This window comes from Alligator mississippiensis, chromosome 3 (assembly GCF_030867095.1).
Source record: "Alligator mississippiensis isolate rAllMis1 chromosome 3, rAllMis1, whole genome shotgun sequence".
Taxonomy (NCBI): domain Eukaryota; kingdom Metazoa; phylum Chordata; order Crocodylia; family Alligatoridae; genus Alligator; species Alligator mississippiensis.
This window is the reverse complement of record NC_081826.1, coordinates 15,839,261-15,851,483: the sequence shown is the minus strand read 5'-3', so window position 1 is coordinate 15,851,483 and position 12,223 is coordinate 15,839,261. Positions and strand designations below refer to the sequence as shown.

Here is a 12,223-nt window from a genome sequence, read left to right as displayed (position 1 = left end):
GAGGCAAGAGGAGTACTTTAGTTTTCTTCCTTCTTCATTACTTGGTCTCTCTCCTCAGATTGCTAAAATGAGCATCATCAAAGTAATGGGATTTGCCATGTGCACTAGCCTGCCACCCCCACATTTTCAACAGGCCCAAGAGCCAGGTAATGACATGTAGACCTTGAGTGTATTTGAGCTCATGATCATATAAAGGAAGGATTCTCTCTCACAGTTACAGCACTGCACCAGAGTGCCCAGGAGATCTGGATTCAATTTGTGTCTTTGCCATAGTCTACCTTAGTCAAATTACTTTGTGTCCCAATTCCCCATCTGTTAAGTGGGAATAATGTTTCTTCTTTTCTCCCACCTTTAACTGTCTTGCCTATTTGTATTCCGAACTCTTCCAGGCAGGGGACTTCTCTTATGATTTGTCTGAAAGACGAGTCATACAGTGGGACTCTGATCTGATTTGAGCGTGGGCCTTTAGCTGCTATGGTAATACAGTTTATAACAAGATAAATAATAACTACAGCTGAAAGGCTGTCAAATCCCCCGTGAATCCTCTAAACTGCAGGTGACTTTAGGTTTGTATGACCGACACACCAGAAGGAAAAGCATCATACTTGTTCTAAAAAAAATTAAACCCTTTTTATTGGTATATTTATTTTATATATAAAAGAAATACAAAAAAAGAACACAAACAAATGTTGATTATGGCAATTCACTTTTGTCGGCACCCTCTGCTTGGGCCACTGCCTCAGATCCACTGGAAGTTAGCAAAGTCCGCCGGTTGTAGTGTCCCTTTATGATTCCAGAGTTATTATTTTCATTAAGGATTTGCTTCTGTTTTTGCCTGTTAAGAGACTGTACAAGTCCTAATACAACAGCCGCTAAGGAATACTGTCCAGTCAGTTTTCTTGGTTGTAAGATTAAAGGATTTGGTTGTACTCTTCCCAGAAGAAAATACGTTTTTATTTTCCCTTCCTGCTCGCTGATACCTTTGACGTAAATCTCTCCTCGATAGTCGAAGGCAAAGCCCCGGTCCTTCAGGATCAGATACGTTTCTTCAGGCACTTGTATTCTGTCACTAACACCTGTGCTGTCCATTCGACTAGCTAAGTTAACTGTTTTTCCCCAGATATCGTACTGGGGTTTCTTAGCACCGATAACTCCTGCTACAACAGAGCCATGGCTAATCCCTATAAGTAAAATAAAATTGAGAGGATACAGAATTAGACATTCAGACACGAGGGTTTTAGATGTCAAGTGTGCACTTAAGTTTTAGAAGTCTCTTTCAGACAAATTCTTCTCTGAGCTTAAGGGAAAAGATGGCAATAAGGATCAGAAAGGATATAAAACTTTGTATCTGCTGTCTAGATTATCTTTAACTGTACTCATCATGGTAGGATTTCAATATCCATGCACCGTGTATCATCTTGCTATGGCACGCTATTCCCCCAGTTCCTTTATATCAGTTCTCATCTGGCAAAAGAGATCTCACAGGTCTAGTCCTTTTTCCAAGCAGATTTACTAACTTTGGGAGTTTGTCCTAGGCAAACGTATTAGTGTTACAGACTCAAGATGTAGCTTTTTTGCATTCTTACATTCCATGAAAGAGAAGACCATCCTCACATCACCATGTGATTGCTTATAAATATCTCTGTTTTTTATCAGCTTCCAACTGTTCTGGACAAGAGAAATGTGTCTTGAAAGAAGGACTAGCAAATTGAAGACAAGCTGTAATATGGGGTCAAAGTGTCATTATTTGTATATCTGAAAAAAAAATCTGACATAGCTGAAATATGGCAACATTTCAAATATTGACATATCTGAAAAATAAATTTAGTTCTGATGAAAAGCAGCTGATTCACAGCTCTGGAGAGAGCATTTCTCTGTTTTCTCACACTCCTTTATAGGACAGACTGTAACAATGTATTTCTTTCCAAATTGCCTGATCAATAGATTTCTGCACTAATGTGAAAAGACCACTTGTAAGGCATTACATTCCTGCTGAGTGTGTTTTGGTCCTGCTCAGTCAATCCAATCAGACTGTCAGGCATTCAGCCTGTCACTTCTGTATCTTGCACTTGTTTTTTTACCCATGACCTCAAGTTCCCCATGACAGCAATTTGAAAACATTATTGACCCTACAGACCCAGTCAGAACTGGTACGTCATTTTTGTGTGAAGCTGAAAGAAAATTTGCAGTGGTCAGGGTAATCTGCTATTTCCTTTTTGCAGAGGGAGAAGCTGAGGCAGAGAAGGTAGATGAAAAAGAAGAAAAGGAGAGTCCATGTCACATGCAGGGTCTGACCAGTCTCCCATTTCCTGAGTAGACCACTACACTACATTGCTTCTCTGTCAGATGTGCTGAAGAGCGTGCTTGCTGATGCCACTCATTCCTGGCTTGCAAAAGAGATCTAAGAATTGCTAAAATTAAGTCTCTTTTAGGCCAATTAAAAGGGACCTGGGTTTTGATTTCTATTTCTGACCTTGAATTCCACCTGACCACACCAGACAAAGTAACTGAAGCCCCTAAACTCCTGTGCACCTGGCCAAACTCCATTAAATGTCTGTGTAGGTAGAGTTGGATGCTGGAAAACCCTGCATTTCCTTTCTAGTGCTCACGCTGTACTCACCGATGCGAAGTTCAAAGTTGTTAAATGAATGCTTGTTGATCTCCTGTATGCTTTCATTCAGAGCTATGGAGAAGTCAGCAAGAGCACACAAATGTCCCCATTTGTCTTCACATTGCTGAAGAGTGAATTAAAACAGAATTCATTACATGCATTTTGCATTTGTCTATAAAACAGCTGTCCCTCAAGAGATAAGTAGATGAAATTATAATTCATAAGAGCAACCTCAACATGCCCTATTAGTCCCAGAGAGGTAGTTCAGTGTTAATGGGGAGGTAACACGTTCCATTTATGCTGTGCTGTTCATGTATTTCAGTTCAGAGATGCCTTGCTGAGACATACAGAAGGACGCCTTGTTTGACATCAGGAATTTGATGGGTAATAATGAGAATAGGCAGGAGATTGATAAAGCTACAGCAGCTAAAGGGGAGTGAGGATAGGAAAGAGAGAATGTGGGTTAGGAGGAAAGATTGTAAGAGCAAGAGGCAGGACAGCAAAGGGAAAGCAGGAAGGAAATGGAGGGAGGAAAAAGGAGAGAGAATTCCCTTTTGCAGAAGCAGCACCTTTATTCTGTGCCGAAAAGGTGCCAGTCCCAGAAGGGTCTGTCCAGGAATGGGCAAATGATTTGAACAATTAGACAAGTTAGGCCATCAGCACCTAATGATATAGAGAATCCTTATTTTAAGGCTTCTAAATGGCCTGTTTGTCCATTGGTGGTAGGGTTGGAGTGCTGTTGTAACCATAGTGGTCCAGGAAATGTATGAGAAAAAAGGGTTTTTTTAGTGATGTCTTTTGAATATGGAGTTAACACAAGCTGGTATTTATCTGATTAGGTGACACTTTCTTCTTCTGACCTGAATAGCACTTTGGGCATAAAAGCTTGTCTAATACCTCTTCCAACTATAAAGTTAGTCCAACAAAAGATACCACAAAAACCCCTTGTTTCCCTCTGTCTAGAGGTGTTCTCTCTTCCCTAGCTTCTTCCTAGTGAATCAAATAAATTCATGTGGAAGAGGCTGCAACCCTCTATGGTCATTTGTAGTCACTGAAGCACAGAGAAGGAGCACTGGTGCGGGAGGGGAGAAGGTCCTCTGAAAAGAAGACGAGGGGCTGTTGTTCAAGGGAAAGGGCGCTCATTCCCAAAGGAGGCACTAATGTGAAGGCTGCTTAGAGTCTGGCCTGGTTATTTGGAATAAGCACCACCAAAAATTCCCAATGAATGACTGGCTCTACTCATCATGTAGGAACAAAGAACAGGACATGAACTCATGGATCTAATCTCTTTCTATAACAGAAAACTGTATCAAATAACCCTGTTCAGACACTGATCTTATTCTTAGCATCATTCTTCAATCTCAGTTACTCTCTTTCACTGCTATAAAACACCTGTCCTTTCCTGTATACTAAAACTACCCTGAAATAGATTAAATGTTAAAATGGTATTAAGCAGTCCGGAAGACAGCATCCCCAGTCTTGGACCTGCTGCAGATCTAGGAGGATCTGGGCAGGGTCAGTTTGCCCCAAGTGGCACAACTTGCCCCACACCAAAGTGCATGCTCAGGCTCGTGCACTGAGGCAAAAATCTCTGGCACAAATTTGTGCTGCTCCTATTCGAGCTGCTGCAAGCGCATGTGCGAATTGACCTCTTTCATTTAGTGAACTGGATTGTTCAGGGTGTACGACTTTGCCCATCTATAAGCTCTTTAGGTCTGATTTCTAACTCACTTACATTGGTTTTAACTCTGCTGACTTCGGTGGATCTGCTTTTGATTTGCATCCATGCAAATGAGATCCGAATCTAGGCCTTTGGTTTAGCAGGCTCTGTTTCTTTTTGATATACAGGTTTGCTACACTGTACTCAGGTACACAAGAATGGGCATGTTATAATTTAAATACACACACACATTACTGTAAAAAGAATCTTACATCTCTGGAAACTTGCACTCACTATTTTAAGCATCATCTCTTCACTTATTTTATTGGAAACAAAGGGTAACATTTTACACTGAGTTACGCTACTGTAAATCTGGAGTAACTCTATTGATATAAATGAAATTATTCCAAATCTGCATCAGTGAGACAGACAAAAGAATCTGCCCTATAATTTAAGTTGGAGGAAAGAACCCATTGTTTCTTCTACAGAGCATAAAATAGCCTTTCATTTAGAGAAGAACTATGATTGGCAACTGCTAGAAGATCAAATGATCTCTTTTCTTTTAGTAAATACCACCAAACAGAACAGCTAAAATTGACACTTCTGTCCTTTACTTTGCAGGGCTGTATCACAGCAACATCTTTGCGTGTTTGGTTTTGTTTGTTTTCAAGCGTTCCTTACCTGTTTTTCAGGTGATAATCCTGATACTGCCATATATGTGCTGCCAATGGTTTTAATTTTTTCTATGTCTTGAAATCTCTCTTCACCTAGTAACTAAAGCAGATGAAACACAATATTGTTACTGTAGTTCCTGATGCAAAATGTTATTTAGAGTTAAATTACACAAGGACAGAGACCTAAACTTATTATGCTCACAGCTTATTGTAAGGAAGGTCTAATTTGGCAGAACATCTTCTGTAATTGATTGATTGCATGGAATTCACCTGGACTTCTGTGGAACAATTAACTTAAAGTTTTGCTATGCTCTGTGGGCCTGACTGGTATATCCCATCAGGCATAGCACAAAACATACCTACTCGAGTCTAACATACATTCAGATAATTGCTGTACACACGAAACAACATAAACAAATTGGGAGAGGAGGGGGAGGAATCGCTCCAAAATGTTTCTAAATCTTAAAATCCTAGCAGAGCGCTCTCCATGGCCAAGTATCGACATTCTGTTTCTCCTGGGACAGTCACTGCTTTCCCAGGAGGAACCACAAGCATACAGAGAGAGGTATAGGATTTTTTTTTTTGGAGCAAAAATGGCCACTCCAGGAGAAAAATAATCCAGGAACAACTAAGGTTAAATTACTCCTTGGAGAGTTTGTCTTGGGTGACTGAACTTTTGTCCACATTCTCTTTTGAGAGAAGCCACAGCACAGCCCTCCAACATCTCAGCATGCTTTACTCCTGCTGCTCCTTTGAGGGAGACAAGTGTTTCACTCACTGGCTGTTTCAGCCAAGCAGGGAGCAGAGCATGCCCCCTTCACAATCTCCACATTGTGCAGAAAGGAGACACAGGCTGAGTCTGAGCAGTCTGGGACAGCCAATCAAGGTGGCCCTATACACTGTTGCCATCTGTCTCTAGGCAGAATGAAGGAGCCTGCAGAGGACACTTATATGCATACACAGGCCTCCCCCCGCCCCCCGGTTGCACATCGTCAGCACTGCAAACTCTCTGCTCTTCATGGACTCAGCATCTGAATGTCTGTTCAGAAGTCTCCAGGTAAGGTTTCCAATTCTCCCAGATCATTTGAATGTGTGTATACAGCCCACTTCAGGCAAAACTTTAACACAGCCTTGCCCCTGTATTATATGCTCTGATGCAAACTTCTTATTCATGTGCCTGAGGTTTGCATTGATTAAAATCTAAAGAGATTACTTCATTTAAAGAAGGGAACATACCATAGCTATAACATTAAAGATGCACTTTCACTGAGCTAACCACATTGGACATCAGTCTGAGAATCTGGGGTTTTGAAAGCTTTGTGTCTCATTTATGGATCCCACACCATCTGTCTCTAATGGAATGCTGAACTGCCTCATATGTAGGGAATATAAAGCCATATGGTGTTTGGCACCCCTCCAAGGCTGGAAAGTCCAAAACTTGACCCATTTTTGTTTTTTTCAAACTGTTTTCAAAAGCTCTGTATGTGCTGTTTCCCACCCCAAACATGCTCTGTATGTGCTGTTTCCCTCTGGTAATGTGCTGACCATAACTTCAGTATCTTGGTCCCCAGCTTGATTCCTACCTCAAGCCTTCTGAGGTGGGTCTGCCCCCTGACTTGGATGTCATCTCTCTATGATCTGGCCATGAGACATTCATTCATTCATTCATTCATTCATTCATTCAGTCCTTCAATATGGAAATTTAATTTGAAACCCTGACGGGTATCTAAAATATGCCTTTATGAAGAAGATAAAAGCATTTGACTGATAGATGATTTGAGATTATTCTCTATAAATTATCTTCTATTTTGTCTTTGGTTATTTCTAAACCTCCTTTATATCTTGAGTCCATCCTTGTCAGATCCATGGAGTCTGACTGGCCAGCTGACACATGGCAGGCTGCATACCATATGATGCCTGCTTTGCATATTTAAGTCTACGTTTGGTCATGGACTTCAGCCTACCCCATAGACTTCTAGTGTGCTTATTGCCTTTCTCCTGAACTCATATCCCAGTTCCCAGTTCCTGGCTTTGGCTCTTGACTCCTGTTTTGTTTTTTTTACTTTGGTTTCTTCCTTCTGGTTTTCTGTTCTTGCTATTGCCTTTTGGATCTTGCTTTTTGCATTGGTTCATCACCTGGGCTCCCAGTCTTGGTTGCTTCTAACTCCTGACCTTCACTATTGGGCCAGACCACCCAGAGCCTGCTCTTGTAACAGTCCTAATTATATGCTTAAACTAAACAGTGTCCTTATTTTTCTCCATGAGTGGACTGTAATAATGAAGTAACCTCGTTTAGACTCCGTTCAGAATCATCTTTTTTGTTTTGTTTGGAAGTCTTAAAAAATACTCTTAATGTGTTCAACAAAGTCCAAGAAAAAATAGGGCATAGTTTTGACATCTACCATTTGCCTAACAAGTAACCAGCATCCTGATTCTGCATTTGTCATGCATCCAACATCAATGGGACATCCGTGACATTCAAAGAATACAAGTGGGTTTTCTCAAATATTTATGATCTTCCAAGGTCCCTTCTGGCGTTACAATCTATGAATCTATACATATACAGTCATCCACCCTAGCAATCTTCAAAAAAATGTCTTGACACCTATCTTGCTGGGATCATTTAATCCCAGAAGTCTTTCCTGTCCACAGGCAGGACCTGATGATCTGTAAGGTCCCTTCCAGCCCCTAACAACTATGAAACTATGAATATATATATATTTGCACTGCTGGCTCATATTCATACTGTGGTCCATTATTATCCCCAGGTCCCTTTCATTCTTGGTGCTAGTCAGTTTGGTGCTGCCATGCCTGTAGGTGTGTTGGGGGTTTCTCGTCCCGAGGTGGAGCACTTTACACTTCCTGACGTTGAGATCTCTCTCTCTCTCTCCATATATATATATTTGGATACCACTGAAAACAATCTATCTATCTATCTATCTATCTATCTATCTATCTATCTATCTATCTATCTATCTATCTAATGTAGAGAGAGAGATTGTTTTCAGTGGTATCCATCTGCATGCACCTGGGCATATTTTGCAAGTGCGAAATAATCAGTGAAGCCTGAAAGTGTGACCCTGCCATTAAATCATAATCTATGATAATCTGCTTTGTGGCAGCATAATATATCAGTGTTGAACACAGCATAAATCCTTGCAGGGTAAAGAGGAGGGGAAGTGCGGGGGAAAGGTTCATGAAGTAGAAAGTCCTTATTAAAAACACCAGTAGCAGTACTATCAGCGCCAAGATACCAAGACACCTTTAAACAAAAAGAACGAGATCTCAAAAAAGACTCCAAGTTCTACAATTTTCAGAACAGCAAAAATGTCAGTGTCAATGTGTGATTCTTTTGTACATCATCTGTAGCAATCAGGGCTTGGCTCTGGTCCCAGCTTGTGGGGGCTGCTGTTATATAAACACTGAGTTATTGGAATATTCATTTTAGGTTCTGAAAAGCGGTGCTATAAAACGGGGATGGCAGTGTCCACGTTTATTTGCTTTTGTATGATGTGCCTATCGGCACCTCTGTGCATACATACAGAATAAATAATCACAGACAAACGGCTTCTAAAATGACACCGTATCACTCTAGAAGACTCCGCTGCCATTCCTGAACTCAATGCCTCCTAACTTGCTCCATTAGACAGAGGCCTGCATAACCTGACAGTTTTAAGAGCAGCTACTGAAGGTCAGACTGGTGGACCATGAGGCAAGGCAGGATACAGAGCAAAGGTTCTCCCAGAACACCCAGCCGTGTGCCACCAAAATATAAACCCAACTGTGTGCAGTGGGGATATCAATTAAAAAAAACGGTACTTTTCCCCCCAGTGGGAGAAAACGGCAACCTAAATAAAGACTTGACATTCCCTCACTCCATCAGGGATTTTTTTCCTTGCCACCTGCTGGGGCTGCTAACTCAGCCTAGACCAAATGTCACGATGTATTTTTTGCCTTGCTCACATGCCGTCCCGAGTGATAAGCATGCTGCACTGGCAGAATCTTCTAACGGTTACGGATGGTGCACCCTCCAAACAAGCAGTCTCGCTTTCAGATGCGCTGGCTCTATACGACTAAAAGGAGTAATAAGGAGTTGCAGTCAATACCCGTGAAGTCAGCAGCTCCCAGTCTGATTCCACACAGGGTGCAGACATGTTGACTAAGAAGTTGCTATTTCTCTAAGTCGGTCTTCTGGCTTTTAGCAACTAAGTGATTGTTTCCCACCATCTTTCATTAAAGCAACACCAGAAAGCAACATTTTTCCACAGCTGACAGTGCTACTCCCAGGCTTTGCAGCCACAGCATACTCCCAAGGCTATAAACAAGGGGTGGTATTAAAATGCTGGCAGGAAGTACCACGGAGATCAAGGGGAATGGGGTACCCTCCTCCTTAAATGAATACTGACAAGAAAATGTCTTCAGCTCTGAAATATTGCATTGGAAAATAGGAAACAATGACTTCTGTCCCCTTGCAGCAAAGTCTGTGTATGTGTCCTCAGTGTAAGAGGATTAAATCTCTTTACTTGTTCACTTAAAGCCACTTGGCTATGGACCACAGTCAAGCTGGAGTGAACTCATACGTTCCACAGTAGAAGTAGGTTAGCAACCATCAAGGGACCGCATCATTACATTTAATATCCATACCCCAAACCTATCTATTATTCAGCTAAAGATTTCTGAGACAAAATACAGTCCCTAATTAGGCCTTCATTAATTAGAAAGTAGGTGTCAGGGACCTGAATGTGATTTTTCATTAAGGCTCCTGGTGAAAGGGCTGTCTTTAATGATCACTGCTATAGCAATGTGAAGATTGCACTTACATGCATGATGAGGCTTTTTTAAAATTAATTCATGGCATAAACTTTGCATTAAATTTTGAGCCATGAAGTTTTTAATCAGATCAAAGAAAAACAAAACCATTAATATAGCAATGTACTGACAGCTGGGCAAAAGCTTAGGTATAAAATCAGATATTTATACCTATAGGAATGGCAGTGCAGAGGCTTAGCGGTGACAGTTCTTGCCATGAAGGAACAGTATTGGAAATATTGTTATGCTACATCCGAATGTGCAAACACAACAGACTGTTCTCCTAGTCCTCCGTCACGTTCTCTACCTTACCGCAGCAATTTTTGTGCCTCATCAGCCAGTTCTGCAGACCCAGCCTTAATCTTGTCATCTATAGTAATCGAGTCACTTTTCCCCAGATACATCTCTCTCTCCAAGACCTTACAATTGGTAAATACCTCAAAGTCAAAATCTATGCCACTAAGTCTTCCCTCTTGGGCTGTGGGGAGGTGTTGTCGTTAAGACTCTGTTCTTGACTTAGAAATGGGTCCCAATTTCTGTTCCTGAACTGTGTTGGAAATGTTTATGCCTCAGGTCCCCATCTGTAACATGGAGATGATAACACTTCTAGCAGAGGGTGAATTTGTCAGGAGCTGTGTGGTGTTTGTATAATGATGCTGAAGGTATTCCAAATTGCAGAATAATAAAAGACTCATGGGCTAGAAGAGGAGAGTGAAAGTCTGACTTTTTGCCTAGGGGCCAGGGCACCCTCCTTGGAGGTCGAGGATGTGGATTTGAAATCCCTTAGCCAGAGGAGGGAATTAAATCTAAGCCTTGCACTGGCTGGGTGAAAGCTCTACCCACCAAGCTCTTGGATGAAATAGGGCTCCATCACTATGGAATCAAAGGTGATATCCATCTTAGGTCTTTGAAAGAAAGGACTTACTCACTCAAGAATACATCTGAAGGGAAAGGGTTTCTATATATAGATGGCTCACTAAACCATTGCCCAAGCCACTCACCTTTATCTGGATTTGGGAACTGGCACTAGGAATTAGGATCCAGGGACATCTACTGCCAGGACAGGGAGGAGGGCTGGAAATCCTGAGTGGAAGGATATATCCCTCCTTGATCTTGAATAAGGTGCCCATGCTGAGAAGAGTGGGATTTAAAATATATCCCTCATTGGAATTTTCCATTGGTTATCTTGGGAAAGCTCCTTGCACAGCACTCGCTTTTGTGGTACTGAGATACTGAACTCTCCTCATGTGTAGGCACCCGACTTAGAGTGGTGGGCGCTGTCATGGGGTGTCTAAGGGCATTGAAGATCTCAGATCCAGTGTATTGATTACATTCCCTGATATGGAATCAAATCGTCTCCTCCTGGCTTCATCACTTCATTCCCACCTGACTCCCAAATACAGGGTCACAGCAATCAGCAACCACTCAATATCCTTTAGGACTTTCCTCGGCATTCACAAGATCAGGAAAGGGCAGCAATAGATTCCTATCTCCATGTTCTCCCTCATCAGTCCTCAAACTTATCTTCAGTCGTCCCTTCCTCAGCAAAATCCTGGGGAGAGATGATTTTTTTCTGAACCTTCTGAAATTGCTTTTCCAAAAAACAACGCCTTGGACCAGGGGCTCTCAAGCTTTGCCATACTGGAACTGACCCCGTCTCTCCAGCAGGAATCTAGACCTTCTCCTGTCTAGTGAAATGGAAAGAGCAGGGCATTCACAACCTACTGAAAGCCTTTTGCAGCCCCCACATAGAATCTTCTATACAGGATAGCTTCCAGACTGGTTGCAACCCACTCCCCACTACTTAAACTCTCTTTCTTCATGAAATTAAAGATCTCAGGTCTCAGCCACCTTTCATTTCTCTTCATTTTTTCCTGAGCTCACTGCAGGGTTTAATACCATCTGTTCTGGCATCCCTATTAATTGATTGGCAGAGTTTGTGATAACTTTGAACAGCTTGCTCCCTGTTCTCACTCCACCCTCCAACTGCTCCGTGCTCACAACTGGCAATGGTTACTTCTGTGCCATCAAAACTTTTGAGGTCAGAGCTAGACGGACTTTTTTCCTCTTGCATAGCTTAGCCCCCTTGGTTTCCTCACTGAAATCAATCCTGTTTATCTTTCCTATGGAGATGATACCTAAATTTGTCCCTTTTACACTTTAAGTCCTCGTCTCATTTTTTCTACCTATACCTCAGCGATCACTACTTTCACCAAGCAGCTTAGTCCAACTAAATGAAACCAACCTACTTTCACCAAGCAGTTTACTCCAACTAAATGAACCTATATTCTACCTACTGATCAGACAATACCCTCAATCTAAACAGAACAATCTCTCAATCCTTCAATGACCATCTTCTTTCAAGAATCTGAGTATTTGTTCTGATTCTGACCATTGTTTTGGCTTTCATATTCCTTAAGTCCATAAAATCCACATAAAATTCTTCAAAATAGTGTCTATATTTCATAC

The 12,223-nt window shown here is 41.6% G+C and overlaps 1 protein-coding gene across 1 annotated transcript in view; it reads right to left on the bottom strand.

The window, feature by feature from the left end:
- Positions 1-604: 604 nt before the first annotated feature.
- Positions 605-12,223, bottom strand: part of ADCY8 (adenylate cyclase 8) — a 194,092-nt gene continuing 182,473 nt past the window's right edge. The window contains 3 exon segments of the mRNA XM_014611460.3: positions 605-1,181; positions 2,621-2,735; positions 4,953-5,045. Coding sequence (XP_014466946.2) covers positions 694-1,181; positions 2,621-2,735; positions 4,953-5,045 — 696 coding nt within the window. The 3' untranslated portion in view covers positions 605-693.